Raw genomic sequence first — 14613 nt, forward strand, 5'->3', positions numbered from 1 at the left:
CGGTCCCTCTTCTGCCTGAAGAGTGGGTCCAGCTCGCCTCTAGACAGTCCCTCTTCTGCCTGAAGAGTGGGTCCAGCTCCAGTCTCCTTGTGTCCGTCTGTCCGTCTGTGAGAGTCGGATCTCTCCTTCACTGGAACTCCTCCAGGTTTCTACGCTTTTTTCCCAAAGAGGTTTTTTTTGTAGTTTTTCCTGGCCGAGAAGGAGAGTCTAAGGACAGAGGACCCTGGGACATCGTCCCTCGCCACCACAGACATTGTCTGACTCCCTCGCCACCACAGACATTGTTGATTCATTTCTCCCCGTGGCCCTCAGAGGCAACTGTTGTTGTGATTTTGGGCCTTACAAAAATAAATTGACTTGATTTGATTTGAACCTATTCACACACTCATCGAAGAGTGCTCTGAGGAATGCCCTCAAGAGGACATTGAATGCATTGGGATGGGTGTGCAAGGAGAGAGCAGCGTTGAAATCAACTGGATATCAGCTGTCACCTGCAACATTGACGCACTGCCAGAAGAGGTCAGCATTTTTCCACCTGTTCAGCCCTTGGCAGTTAAAGACATCAAGGCAGCACAAGGGTCTGACTCAACCATAGTCAGAGTCCTGTGCCTGAAGAAGAAGCTGTACCTCAAGTACAAAGAAAAAGTGGCAGAGAGTGCACCAGTTCGACACCTGCTCAGAGAGTGGCCCCGCTTGCATGTAGATGAAGATGGAATTCTTTGGAGGGAGACAGCCTGCCGAGCACAGTTGGTTGTTCCAGAGTCCATGAGGGCCCTTATTTATAAGCACCTGCATGAGGATATGGGACATTTGGGAGCAGATAGAGTTGTCACCTTGGCACGCGAACGTTTTTTCTGGCCTAAAATGAGGCAAGACATTGAACATCATGTCACACTTAAAGAGAAAAAAGCCAAATAGAGTCACTCGGACACCAATCCAGAGTATCAAAACATCAGCCCCGTTCGAGATGGTCTCCATTGATTTCCTGCATTTGGAGAAGAGTAGCGGTGGGGAGGAGTACATCCTGGTACTCGTCGACCACTTCTCAAAATATGCGCAGGCCTATGCTACGAGAGACAAGTCTGAGAAAACGGTGGCCAAGAAAATCTTTGACTTTGTTCTTCACTTTGGATTTCCATCAAGAATTCATCACGACCAGGGGAGAGAATTTGAAAATCAGCTCTTCTGTAGGCTTGAGAGTTATTCTGGTGTCAAACACTCCCGTACGTCTCCTTACAATCCGCAGTCTAACCCAGCGGAACGCTTCAACAGGACATTGCTAGGCATGTTGAGGACACTGGCAGACACCCAGAAGGCACGCTGGAAAGAACATCTGAGTAAAGTTGTCCATGCATATAACTCGACTGCCCATGAAGCCACTGGATTTTCTCCATTCTTCCTCCTCTTTGGCCGGGAGCCTACTCTGCCCATTGATCTGCTCATCCCTCGCAGGAGAAAGGAGAAGGAACATCAGTCTGTGGTGGTGTATGCAGAGAAGTGGAGGGAAGCCATGCAACAGGCTTATGCCATAGCCATGGAAAATATGTGGAAATCGGCCAGAAGAGGGCAGCAGTGCTACAACCAGCGCACATGGAGTTCTACGCTTCAGCCTGGTGACCATGTGTTAGTTAGAAATCTGACCCCTAGAGGTGGTCCTGGAAAGCTGCGGAGTTATTGGGAGGAGAACATCTATGTTGTGAGCGAGAGGAAGGGTCCAGACAGTCCTGTTTACGCAGTCGAGCCCCTGCGAGGTCCTGGGAGGAGACGAGTGTTGCACCGCAATCTGTTACTGCCCTGCCCTTACCTGGTAGAGGAGCCTCCAGCAGACATTCCTCAGCCAAGCTCAAGTCTCCGATGACTACAAAAGACCCTATACGTATCCTTTTTCACGCTATTAATTAGAAGTGCCAATGTAAATAGTGGTTTATTGATTAAGGTTTTGACAGTGGGTGAAGTAAATGGTAACAATAACAAAGTAGAAAAGCGTATGGACTAATTAGAATTATGATATTGTGGAAGTATCTGATAATTTTATGAAAGTAAGGATTATGGTAGAAAAATTATGTAGTAATGTTTTGGGTGAAACAAGTATTTTCCTTGTCCCATTGTGTGAAGATCGGGGGGCCCACTGATTCTTCACTGGACTATGCACCCATTGATACCAAACGGACTGAACGTCCCTGTTAAGGGAAAAATTACATTTTATAGTTATTGAAATGTGCAATAGTGAGTCATCGTTACCACGGTCCCAACCAGGATACTTGATACCTAGAGCAACCTTTTTATTATTGTATTGTTTTGTTCACTTTGGTAAAATGTAAAAATGAAATCCCAAAAAATATATGGGGAGCACTTCTCTTTTCAGTGGGGGAGGGTGTTGCTCATCTAGTTTATTATGCTGATATTTAATTGTGATGGTACAATACACTGCTAAATTATTACTTTTGTGTGTTAGATTGTACATGTTAGCACGGAGCACTTTAATTAGAGTGCACGTTCATGAAAGGGGCTGTACCTGGACGGCATGTGGCGTTAAAAGTAGGTCAGCCACGCCTATTCATTTGTGTTGAGTGTGGCCCAGGTGTGTTGTGGGTGTTGTACCCTGCGTGCCTCAAATGTGTTATTCTGAACCGTGGACTTAATAAAAGTTGCAAAACGGAATGTATCGGCGTATCATTCAAGGGTGCAACACATACATAAGTCTTGGCAGGGCCACGTCTTTGATGCAGTTACAAGAGGCTGGTGTCAGGAGTGCTTTAGAGTGGTCTGCTGTGCTATGACTTCATGTATGTGCAGCAGCTGGAATATGCAAGCTCAGACTTTCAGACCTGAATGGAAAAGACATGCAACACAATCACTTATGTCCTGGTCTGAGCTCACTGTATGCAATATAAATATGGATAGACTTATAAATAAATGAATGGAAAATCATCATTTTCAGCCTCAAAACAATGAATGCATTTTACAGAAATTGCCTTCAAATTTAGATTTATATAAATTTATACTCAGGTTGTTATGTTTCCTGATTATGTTCCGTCTGAAGAGAGATGCTTGCTATTGTTACAGATTTATTATAAACATAGTTATGCAATGTAGTGGGTTCTGAACTAAAAATCTTGATGGTGATCAGTACTTTAAGTGAAAAAAAAGACACTTTGGGATTTGTATAGGCTGAAAACGGCTTCGAAAACGGCCTGCATACCATAGTTTGAGACACACTCTTATTTACACATTCACTTTAAAAAAGATTTTATTTTTATATTTTTACAGTAGCCACATCTGCAGAGGGTTCGTTGTTGAATGGTTTTGTTTTTGGTCTCTACGTTTTGTTTCTGGTGATCTGGGGCATCTAGGATCTAACCCAGTCACAGATGATGACAGGAGACAGAAACAGCTACCAGAGAGCTACCAGAATGTAGCTGAGGTTTAGAGTGTTATTACAGAACATGGCCCAGTCTATTTCCACCAAAAGAAGGCAGAGTCAGTAGAGTTTAGTTCCAGGAGAGTCACCACAGTCTGCCCTGTTATTATGAGAGAACAGCCAACGCTCAAACCAGGCCAAGTCACAGTAACGTCTGCTCTCCTCAAGCAAAAACACAAGGGAACACTGCCCTCTGGGGGATATGCCTGATACTGCAGGTAAAAACACGATCTTGTTTCTTTACTTGAATTAACTTGCCCAGAAAATGTACATTACATTTACATTAATCTGATTTAGTCATTTAATTTGAGTATTTTTTGTTTGTTTTGTACTTCTTTCTTGGAGTAAGTTTTTGACAGTATATTTTTATTCCGACTTGAGTAAAAAATTGAATTAAAACAATACTTTTACTTTTTTTGGTTCCTCTTCCATCTATGAGTAAATCAAACAAAAGCCTAGTGTTTCTCGGTTCACTTCTTCTGATATATTTTAGTCTTTCAAATGTGTGTCTATCCTTTGAAAATACAACATTTTGTGCATAATTTAATGTTTTTTTCCCTTCCAAGTAAATAAACTTCAAATTATAAATCAGAAGTTACTCTTACTTGAGTAATTTCTTAGACCACTATGTTGTACTTCTACTTGAGTAATATTATTTTGAATGAAACATTGCTCTAGAGTACAATTTTTATTTTTTATTTTTGTCAGTGCTAAAGGTTACTTGATCCCCACAATAAAATGTACACTTTACATTCGACCCAAACGTTTATGCCATTGCAGATGATAGAAACCAATACATTTGAGAGACATACTTATATCGAGTTAGCACTTGACTCGCCGGTCCTTCAGGAGAAGCTCGCCTGGTAAGCGAGGAGATACCCATCATTGTACATGTAGATTTTTCTGTCTGTGGGGTTGTAGCTTAGACTAGCCACGCCCTTTGCTACCTTCTCCATGAGCAGTGCCATAGTGCTGTCCTCTCGACCTGTCATCGTGTCATATGCATAGAACACCTCTTCACGGTAGTCACTGTTGTACCTGGTTACATACAGCACACCACACACCATGAATGCATTGGTCACTGACTTCTTAAACACCCTCGTCTCCCATGTCTGTGTCACATTCAAAGTCTCCGTCTCTCTGTCCCATATAATCCGACTAACTACAATGTTGCCGTGGTTACCCATTGTTGCATAGATGGCCCACAGTCCGGTCTCATCTGCTTCTATGTCTATGTCGCTGTGTGTGCGGCAGTCGTAGTAACAATATGGGAACTTGTTATTAATGCCAACACCAATACCAGGGAGTTTAACCCTTTTAACACTTTTGTCGGTCAGATTGTATCGACAAATCTCTTCAGATCGGTAGCAGTGGTAGTACAGTGCGTTGTCGTACAGCACGGCACTGGGACCCTCTATGGAGTTGGGGTGGGTATGGGTCGGGGCGAAAGTGTAGTCTTCGTGGTTGATGGAGGCCATGAAGTTGTCGTAGGTTGGATAGACTCGCAGAACATTGCCCCAGATGTGGCTGTTGACCAGCGGCTGCACCCAGTAACTGTTCTGCCCTTCCTGCTCCCCGCTGTTCTGCAGAGCCTGTTTGCCCCATGAACCTGAAATGTAGGTCTTTCCGTACGGGCTGATCTTAGTCACCACTGGTTCACTGATGCTCTTGAGCAAACCTTTTCTGCAGTGTTGATGCTGAGCTGAAAATCACAAAATACACTACACTGTAAAGGATTGCAAGTAGGTTCATGAAGAAATCAGAGACATTTTTATATACAGATATATTACAGCTGATAAATGAAGTGTAATGTTTTCACCCACAGGTTAAAAAGTTAACAGCAACAAGCATACATTATGAATATTCTCAGTTTTTGTATTTTTGTATTATTTCAGTCTTAAATTGAATTGTACGTATGAGTTTCTTTTTCCTGTGCACAATTAAATTAAAAAAGCAAGCATAGCAAGCCTCTGGTGGTTTTAAAATAAATACATTATAGCAAATTACTGTAAAATAAACAGTAATATTGCAGTGAAACTGTTATAAACTCCATATATTACAGTATACTGGCATCCAGCTGTAACTGTGTACTGTTTAATTAGAGACAAATTCACATTGTCAAAGTGCATATGACAGGTTTGACAACACATTTCACTAAAATGTGGGCATAATTACATGTAAGATTTTACTTAACATTTTGTCAACAGTTATGGTCTGACAAATAATTATACCTGATAGCACCTTTATTTTGTTAAATAAATGTTTAAGCTGTAAATAAACGGAGTGATTCTGTTTTAGAGGTCAGAACTCTTATTTTTATATTTGTCTTCACAAATAGCCAATTGATAAATGTAAAACTATGATCAATGTTTACCACAGGGACCATCCCACAAAACAAAGTCATAATTATAAAAACATGAAAACCTGGGATATATATAAGCTCACAATACAATTTTTTAGCTTTTGCGATTATTTAATGACGTATCGGAGCAGGTAATGAACCATTAGACTCTTGTGTCTGGTTAGTGGTGTACAAATGATGGAACATTCTTCTCGATAAGGCTTTCTGTTCATTAGAAAATGTACAACTTTGTTCATGTGTTTATGTAAATGTGAACTTGCTCACCTCTGAAGTCATGGGGAATAGATTTACAGGACTCTACTCGGTTCTTCAGATAGCGCACTTGCTCTTTCAGGGTCTTCAAGTTGATTTCATCCGTCGTCTTCATTTGTGACACATTTTGACTGAGTTTTTCAACCTTACAAAGACAAATATTACTTCACAAAACGTCTGTCTAAAAAAATGTTCATGTATTTTTAAGTGCATATTCTGTGACTGGTTAGACTACACATTTCACTAAATTGTAGTTAACATGATTTTATTTAAGATATTTCCTATTTTTCCCCAGTTTGACAATTTTGGTGACATGTATTATTGTACTTCCTGGTTGAACATAGAGGTATTTCCACAACTGTTACCAAGCAACCATTCTGGAAAATCTTACCAAACAAAGTAATATGAGAACCAGTCATTTGCCCTTCAACCTTCATATACTGGACATTTGCCATGACATTTGTAATACATATCATCACATATATATCACAAATACAACCAAACTGAAACATTTTTGTGTAAATCGATGTTTGGATACCTCTTTAGTGAGTTTCCGGGTGTGTTGGTTGTTGAGCTGGCTGTGCACTGTGCTCACGTGCACCTCCAGCTGGTTGATCTCTGTTCTGAGCTGGCGCAGACCCAGAGCAGAGTACAGGCTTTTGTACTGGAGGTACTCATACGGCTGCAGGCGGGCCGTCACATTGGCCACCACGGACTGGATGTGAGGCAGACGATCACTGGACAGCTGCACCTGAATGACACGTGGGCTCATACTTTGCTTTTGTACATTAGGATAGTGCAAGTTAATACTGTCATTTTATTTTGTACTTATTTTCTTATATTTACTCTCAACTTCCTCTAGCATTTGTTCCTGCTGGGAAAAAGTCGCTGGAGCCTATCCCAGTGAGTTTAGGCCTTTGAATTGGGGAAAGTTTAAGTCAGGTGGAATGATAAGGCGTTTAATCCTTCTGGCTCTGTCGTTTGAGCCTCTGCTGTCTGATTTCCTTGACTAATAGACATTAGATTGAGAAAGTGTTGTATCTTGACAATTCCCATTTCAAAGTTAAATTCAATGTCACTAAGAATGTGTCCCGGGACTTGGAATTAAGTTAAAATTGTCTAGAATGTGTAATATACTGTATTTGACCTGCTCAGGAGCTTGATAGTTCCCTTTTATCAGATGTTTGACAGCAACGTTGGAGTCACAGGGGGAAATAGTGATGTGGTACAGCTCTACATCTCACCTGTTGGCTGAGGCTTTGCAGTGAGTCTTCACAAGTGTCGAGCTGCTGCAGGATGCTCTCGTACTGCTGCACGGGGAACGCCCACGGCCCTGAGTCCACACTGCACACACACGCACCGCCCCGCGTCATCCCCATCACCCGCTCACCCCGCACCACCTGTAACACCTTTCAATTCAAGACACACATCTATACTTTTTCATTTAAAAAAAATATATATATTTCAAGGGATTAGATCAGTGTTTTAAAAAGTGCTTCCCTATTATCTAGTTAATTGCTCTAATTCAGGTCTGAAAATGTGAAACAAATGTTTAAATTGTAATATTAGATAATACCTGTGGCTTGTGCATGCATTTTGAATGTTAAGAACTGAACATAGCATTTCTGAAATTGTATCATATAAATGAAAAATTACAAATAATGTCTTATATTATAATATAGTAATAGTACGATGCACAATAAAATGTATGTCTTACCATTGGTGACAGTAGCATAAGCAGCATCAGCATCATGTCAGGAGTTGGATAAATGAAGTTCATCTCATACATAGGCTTATTAATACTGCTGTGCACCTCCTCTTCCTCTATAATAATGATCATATTCACTGTGACGTTGACTTTTAGGGGGATGCTTGCGGATGTGAAACCCTGCATTTCCCAATAATAACTTTCAACACTGTTCCCTTTCTGTTCATGCAAAGGTTTAAACTTCCTTTTGCAACATCAACATTTCAAGATGAGTCCCACAAGAAATCACTTTATAGGTGTGCATATTGATATAGGTGCCACTGCTTTAACATCGAACAAAACCCAAGTTATCAATGTTGGGCTGAACATGTAAAGATGCAAATCTCCTGGGGAAGAATGTTATATTGTAGTGTGAGCGATATGGTAAAAAAATAAATAAAATCAAGATCCGCTTTTCTTCGAGCCGGATTACGATTTTGATTTCATCATGACAAAATGTACAATCTTTAAATTAAATAAACTCACCTGCTTCTTTGGAAAGCAATCACTTTTCTGTGATTGGTTAAATCACAGAAATGGTCAGAGCCATTGTGGGAGTGGGAGGAAAACGATACAACAATATTACCAAAATAGCAGATGGATGAGATAAGGCATTGACTAGTCAGGGCTGTTGCCTGATGTTTTCTTTACTTTAACCCTAAGTAAGTCAAATCAGATTATATTTTCACATACACTGAACTGTCTCGGTTTTAGGTGCATCATAAAATAATGAAATAAATATAAGTATATTATATTAGTAATAGCAACGTCTATAGAGTCAAATGTGCCATGCATAAATTAAGAATTTACCTATAAAATAAGGTAAATTAAAATAATAATTAAACTATCTCAGTATGTACACAGATAAATTACACAGAAACTTACAGATGGTCGTAAATAGTGCAAAAAGTGAACAGTGCACAAATAGTGAAAGAAACTGTTCTTGTAGCGGGAGGTTCTGGTCAGAATGGACCGTAGCCTCCTGCCTGAGGGGCGTGGCTGAAATAGTCCATGTCCTGGGTGAGAAGGGTCAGTTGTGATCCGACCTGCTCGTCCTTGGAGACGTACAGGTCCTGCAGAGATGGAGCCTGGCTGTGGCTCCAGTGTACCACACAGTGATGGACGAGGTGAGGATGGACTCAATGATGGCCGTGTAGAACTGCACCATCATCTCCTCTGCTGTGGATGTACTTTTATTTGTAAACAGTATTTCACAAATACATTTTGATTTAAAAAAATTATAATTGAACAATATTTCAGAGAAATTGGTCTTTTGTGTGTATAGAAAACGTTTTATTATCTTTGGATTCAGCTCATGAAAAAAAGCTGCAAAAATAAAAATGTTTTGTTCTGTGTATACATATATATCTTCTCAGGGCCTGAGAGACGTGGGAAATACATTTTGCTGACTGCTAAATGTACATTTAGCTGACTGCTAAATGTACATTTAAAATTGGAGTCAGCTAAATGTATTTCCCAAAACCAAAAGTCCAATTGTTTTGAAGAAGTGCTGAAATGTAAGAATATTGAAGTGTTTCTGTTCCTCAATCATTTCTCAGTTCCTGCAATTTTCCGTAATTTCATTTCCCGTTTTTTTTTTTATTATAGCAACAATTATGAAAACGTTTGGTGTCGTCTTGAGAAAGTCCCAAGTTGCAGATTCCAAACCACAGAAAGGAAGTGTGCTGTTCTTTTATAAATGTCCTTGTCAAGTTAATCGTAAGAACAAACCCCACCCACTGAGGATGAGTGCGCTGTGGACATAATACGATTGAAGTGAGAAGATCTGAAAACACTGTCACTAAGAACTGTCCTGGAACGCATCATGAAGCTGCATCTGCTCCTGCTCCTGTGTGCTCTCTCCACACTCTCTCTACAGGTAGGAATTGGACTTCCAATGATTTGAAGAAGTGGGACGTAATTCCATATTTATTTATCATTTGTGTAAAATGTTTTTTGAATGTTTTGTGTCAGTCACCAACTCAGTCACCGGACAAGTGTGAGTGTGAGCTGTCCAGCACACATCCCTTTCCTCGAGACAAACTGAACAACACCCAGAAGGATGCAGCAGACTGCAACAACGATGTCACGCCACAGAAGGTAATGCCACTTCCTGATGGATTTAATACTGCAAAACGGAACTCCAGTTACTTTCAGACAATGGTGGAAGACGGGCCACATTTTGTTTCTTAATGAAAAGTGCGGGGGCATTAAACATCTAAATAAAAGTAGGCCGTTTTCCTGGTCATTTTTATTTATTATATATTTTAGTATGCATAAAGCCTGGACTTGAACACAAAATCTTTGGGTAGGATATCAACATAACATTTCTGCACCGAGGACGACACAATGTTCAATTTTATTGTAACATGTATTATTAAAACAACACCACAACATTTTTTTTCATTCCCATTGTCCAACACGGACAAAGGGACTATATATTGACTTAAGAAGACTAAAATTTGCTTCTGAAATTGTCACATTATTTTTTAGTTGTTGTGATTATATTTTGACCTGAACAATCATGATTATTGATGAACCTAATAATCTTTCTATAAGCCTATTCAGCACATCTCAAACCAAAATAAAAAAGTACTCATAGTAATATATATTTACAGTGGACTAAAGGTTTTGTCTAAACGTCTAGAAGAGACAAAAGCTTTATGTTTATTTGTCCTTCATATGAATTTGTTTTTTCAAATTTCTGTTTTTTGTGCATTATTAAATGTTTTGAGTTGTGGTCACTTGAGTAATATCTTGGACACATACTTAATAGTAATGCTAATTGTTCAGTTATTGTCATACATCATCTCAGTGTCATGTCCCTGTTCAGGCGCTGGAGCTGGAAAGTCTTCTGCTGGGCCTGGAGCGCCGCCTGCCCGAGCTGGTGGAGGACATGTCTGAGCTGGAGCGGGAGGATGATGGCGGGATGTACGGGGTCCTGGCCCTGCACGTCATCCACAACGAACTCCACGAGATCAGACTGCTCATGGACAGGCTTAACATCACTGTGACAACAAACAGACAACAGACCCAGGACACCACACAACAGGTGGGGCTGGACTCCTTAGCCAAACAGACAAATGTACAGGTCGATTCAGAGAAACAGCCACATGTATTTTCTGTCCATAAAAATATATTAAAGTGGATATATTATGTATTGTGGCAAAAAAATTGTACCCTCATCATTGACTTACCGGTACTCAAAGTTGTATTTTGATTGATTCCTGCACGTTTGAGTAATCTTGCACTGTCCGGTATTTGAGGCTTCAGTATCCCCCATCCCCCCATCCCCGCCTACGGCTTTGGCTTACTTATGTTTCCCTAATTTGAGTTAGTGCTGAATTTCAAAATTAATCAAGCACACAAATGTTGCTCTTTTACTACAGCAACATGTATATTTTAAGTTAAACATGAGCTCAAAGTGTCTAAAAACACAAAATGTAACTGCCCATAAACTTGAGGAAACAGATCAGAAAAATATCAAGACCAACTGATTTTAGTGTAATTTGTTGTGTGTTTGTTGACTCTGGCAGGTACGAGATTTGATGTATCATTTCTCTATTAGGTGCCGGTTCTAACATTAAAACTATCTCCCTAAGGATTAAGAACAGGTTGTGTTACTTTCAAGGCTTTAGGTTACAAAAATGGAATACTGATTCTTAACTAATGTTTAAAGCACTGCTACATATTACCAATTGATGATCAATGAGCACATATTAATGTATATTCTTAACAATTAAACTTGTCCTCCTCTTTCAGATTAGTGCCATCAGAGCCGAGCTTCAGGAGCTGGAAACCTACGACACGCAGCAGGTGATCAAAAGAGACCTGATCAACAAGCGCCTCAAGAGGGATCTGGACCAATGTAGGACTGGACAACGCCCCACTGACCCGCCCACTGCACAAGGTAACACCCTCTCACACTGTGGAAAGTCTTAGGTTTCATAGTTTATAGAGGAAGGGCCAAAGGGTCTGCAGTTTCACTTCAGTATCAACCCATGGTCACCGAAATCTCACCTTCCTCTTACACCAGAGCAGTCAGAGCTAAGTTCAACCTGGAGACTGGGGCAGAGTTCCTCATGAAGAGAAATATTTGTGTTTCACAATTTTCATACGTTTTGCTCTTTTTCGATAATCAATACTCTCTTTACCCACATTGTGTTGCAGAATTGTGCCCACACGGGCGCTTCCAAAATGTATCTGGACCGAGGATCAACACAGCAGGGGAATATCCAGGGAGTTTCAAGTACGGAGCATGGGGCAGAGACCCTAAGCCTGAGGAGGGAAAGGAGAGCTGGTATTGGTACGTCCCATTGACCGCCAGCAACAGATATGCCCACTATGTGCGCCTGTACTCCAGCCTCAGCTCTCTGGTGGTGGGCGTCAGCGTGCCCGGTGAGTGCAAGATAGGGATTACATTTTCAAATCAATCACAGGTGATTTATTTCTCAAAAGTATCTTAAAAGCATACATACAAAGGAATAGCAGATAAATTAGATACATATAAATGAATAATAATATATAATAATGGTTGTTTATCTAATATGGCTCCAGGCCACCACAGCAAATATGCCAAAAAACAAATACAAAGTAAAAAAAACGAACTGTCTTGACAGGGCGAATGGAAAAGAGTAACCAACTAATAAACTCACTGCTGTATTTCTTGCAGGTAATGTCTTGATTCACTCATCCAATCCCACCACTAACACAGTCCAGGGACCCAACGTTGTCTTGTATGGAGGCGCTCTGTACTACAACTGTTACAACATGGACGCTGTGTGTCAATTCAACCTCACCAGCAAAACTGTGACTACTCTGCAGCTGCCCAAAGGAACCAGGTACAACCATCTGAAGAAAGAGAAAGAGGATATCATTTGAGTATTGCTAAGATGGGACTGGGAGACAATTAAAGTTAAACTGGGTCCACAGTAAAACCAGTTCAGAACCACTGTCATAAGTGTTACCTTGAGAGAGGACGAGGAGTCTAATGTTTGTTTATTTATTTTGGTTGGGACAGTGCATGTAAATGAACATACGTGCTACAAATGCAAATAGATTATAGCCATGGGCTAATTTCCATCTGTTGTCCCGTATTCACTCAATCATTCACCAGCATTCATGTCAAATAATGAACTCCATCTAAACTTACCATCTTTGCTTGTCTCCAGGTTCAACTCTAAAAGTAACTTCTGTCACCTGGATGAGTGTTACCCATTCACAGACTTGGACTTGGCCACAGACGAGTCCGGGGTGTGGGTCATCTACACCACAAACCAGGACCACGGGAACCTGGTGCTGTCAAAAGTGGAAGACAGGCCAGAGGGACTGGTGCTGGGTCAGACCTGGCACACCTCCATGTATAAGCAGGCAGTCACTAACACCTTCATGGCCTGTGGGGTGCTGTATGCCACACGCGCAGTCAACAAAGACACAGAGGAGATCTTCTACTCGTATGATACGACCACAGGGCAGGAACAATTCAACATCGGCATTTATTTCCAAAAGATTTTCCCCAATATATACGCTCTGAACTACAGTCCTGTGGACCAGATGCTCCACGCATACTGTGAATCTAACATGGTGTCCTACAAAGTGATTTTTGATAGGCATGGCCACGTCTAATGTTAAGTAAGCCTGAAACTTTTGATCCTGCAATTCTTTTATAATAATTGAGTAACTCTCTTATCTGTAAGCCTATATTAATAAATAAACTGTGCTTTTGCAAAAGTGTAAGTGTTGGTTCTACTGTATGAAGGCTAACCATGGATCCAACTTAAAATAGTTGTTTTATAAAAGAAGGATTGAAATGAATCATCTTTGCTGTTGTTAAATATTAAAATATTTACTTTTCATTTCTGAAAGAAAGAAAAAATCCTCTCTGCTGATGACAGTGATATGTAAAACAACATATTAAATTTATCACTGCAATTTTTTCTATCTAATGCTTTTGAAATTGTGATATTTTATAGCGTATTTTACTGAGCTAATGTCAGTAATGTGTAGTTATAATTGTAATGAAATGTGTACTTCTTACTGAGTATTCACCTGCCTAGGGACTGCAGCAGTGATAGTTAAATCTGATGATTTAACTATTTTCATCTTTTCTTTTGAACATTATGATTTTGTAAATGGTCCCTGACAAATAAAGACTAAACTAAAGTAAACTTTTGAGGAATGTAAAGCACTGCAGCAAAAATGTGTTTTGATACAAATGTGGATCCAGGGGAGTGTTACTATGCAGGGCCGGCCCAAGCCTTCAGGGGGCCCTAAGCGAAAAAAATTTTGGGGGCCCCTCACCACGTCATCAGAATCAGTTTTATTGCCTTTGTCAGTAAACAATTCACATATGGGAACTTTTTTCAACGCAAACAAAGCACCAAAACTCCAGGGCATCTGTTTGCCAGTTAGTTTATTCTCAACACCTCACAAGCTCAAATATTGATAACTTAAATCCCACAATGCAACTTGGTGTTCCGCTGACATCACCTCTACTCCCTGTACAAATAACACACATCCCAGATATGTGTTTGGCTGTATTTGTGGGCGTTAAGGGTCGACAGCCACATTAGCAGTTTAAATTAATGAACAGGGGGGGGGGTCTGGGGGACCTCCCCCAGAGATTTTCAGACCTTTTTTGGGTCTTCTGCTGCATTTTAATGTGGTCCAACCGGCTAAAGTAAGAGTAAAATGTTGAGGTTGTAATGCTATAAAATGATGATGTGATGAAACTGTGCCAGGAGAAAATGACTAAAGCCAGTTATTAATACATTAGTGTACTTAATTACTCAATACAATATTGGCTATGAAAAATAATTATGATCAAATTTA

The 14613-nt window shown here is 40.3% G+C and overlaps 2 protein-coding genes across 3 annotated transcripts; one reads left to right on the forward strand and one right to left on the reverse strand.

The window, feature by feature from the left end:
• Positions 1–4165: 4165 nt before the first annotated feature.
• On the reverse strand, positions 4166–7960 carry LOC140349412 (olfactomedin-like). 2 transcript variants are annotated; one of them, XM_072435726.1, is made up of 5 exons: positions 7753–7960; positions 7280–7435; positions 6574–6786; positions 6048–6180; positions 4166–5123 (listed from the first exon to the last, which is right to left on the reverse strand). In XM_072435726.1, exons 1-5 carry the CDS (start codon positions 7927–7929, stop codon positions 4267–4269), a joined length of 1536 nt encoding a protein of 511 aa, XP_072291827.1. In that variant the 5' UTR covers positions 7930–7960; the 3' UTR covers positions 4166–4266. The 2 variants fall into 2 exon arrangements, with proteins under 2 accessions (XP_072291827.1, XP_072291828.1); XM_072435727.1 differs by having other exon boundaries at positions 4170–5123; positions 7280–7444; positions 7753–7799.
• Positions 7961–9592: 1632 nt separating this feature from the next.
• Positions 9593–13484, forward strand: LOC140349433 (olfactomedin-4-like). Its single transcript, XM_072435752.1, has 7 exons — positions 9593–9661; positions 9757–9882; positions 10616–10834; positions 11545–11692; positions 11953–12180; positions 12455–12623; positions 12954–13484. The coding sequence occupies exons 1-7, from the start codon at positions 9608–9610 to the stop codon at positions 13405–13407; spliced, it is 1398 nt and encodes a 465-aa protein (XP_072291853.1). The 5' UTR covers positions 9593–9607; the 3' UTR covers positions 13408–13484.
• Positions 13485–14613: the final 1129 nt, after the last annotated feature.

The sequence above is a fragment of the Eucyclogobius newberryi genome, unplaced genomic scaffold (genome assembly GCF_026437365.1).
Source record: "Eucyclogobius newberryi isolate DKJ021-1_F unplaced genomic scaffold, fEucNew1.0.hap1 SCAF_7, whole genome shotgun sequence".
Lineage (NCBI taxonomy): Eukaryota > Metazoa > Chordata > Actinopteri > Gobiiformes > Gobiidae > Eucyclogobius > Eucyclogobius newberryi.

Excerpts from the sequence above, each read along its gene's own strand:
- LOC140349412 (XM_072435726.1), bottom strand. The coding sequence starts at position 7,929 with ATGCAGGGTTTCACATCCGCAAGCATCCCCCTAAAAGTCAACGTCACA. Across the intron at positions 7,436-7,752 it reads TTATGCTACTGTCACCAATG|GTGGTGCGGGGTGAGCGGGT; the intron begins GTAAGACATACA and ends AAGGTGTTACAG. Across the intron at positions 6,181-6,573 it reads CCCGGAAACTCACTAAAGAG|GTTGAAAAACTCAGTCAAAA; the intron begins GTATCCAAACAT and ends TGTCTTTGTAAG.
- LOC140349433 (XM_072435752.1), top strand. The coding sequence starts at position 9,608 with ATGAAGCTGCATCTGCTCCTGCTCCTGTGTGCTCTCTCCACACTCTCT. Across the intron at positions 9,662-9,756 it reads TCTCCACACTCTCTCTACAG|TCACCAACTCAGTCACCGGA; the intron begins GTAGGAATTGGA and ends GTTTTGTGTCAG. Across the intron at positions 10,835-11,544 it reads CCCAGGACACCACACAACAG|ATTAGTGCCATCAGAGCCGA; the intron begins GTGGGGCTGGAC and ends CTCCTCTTTCAG.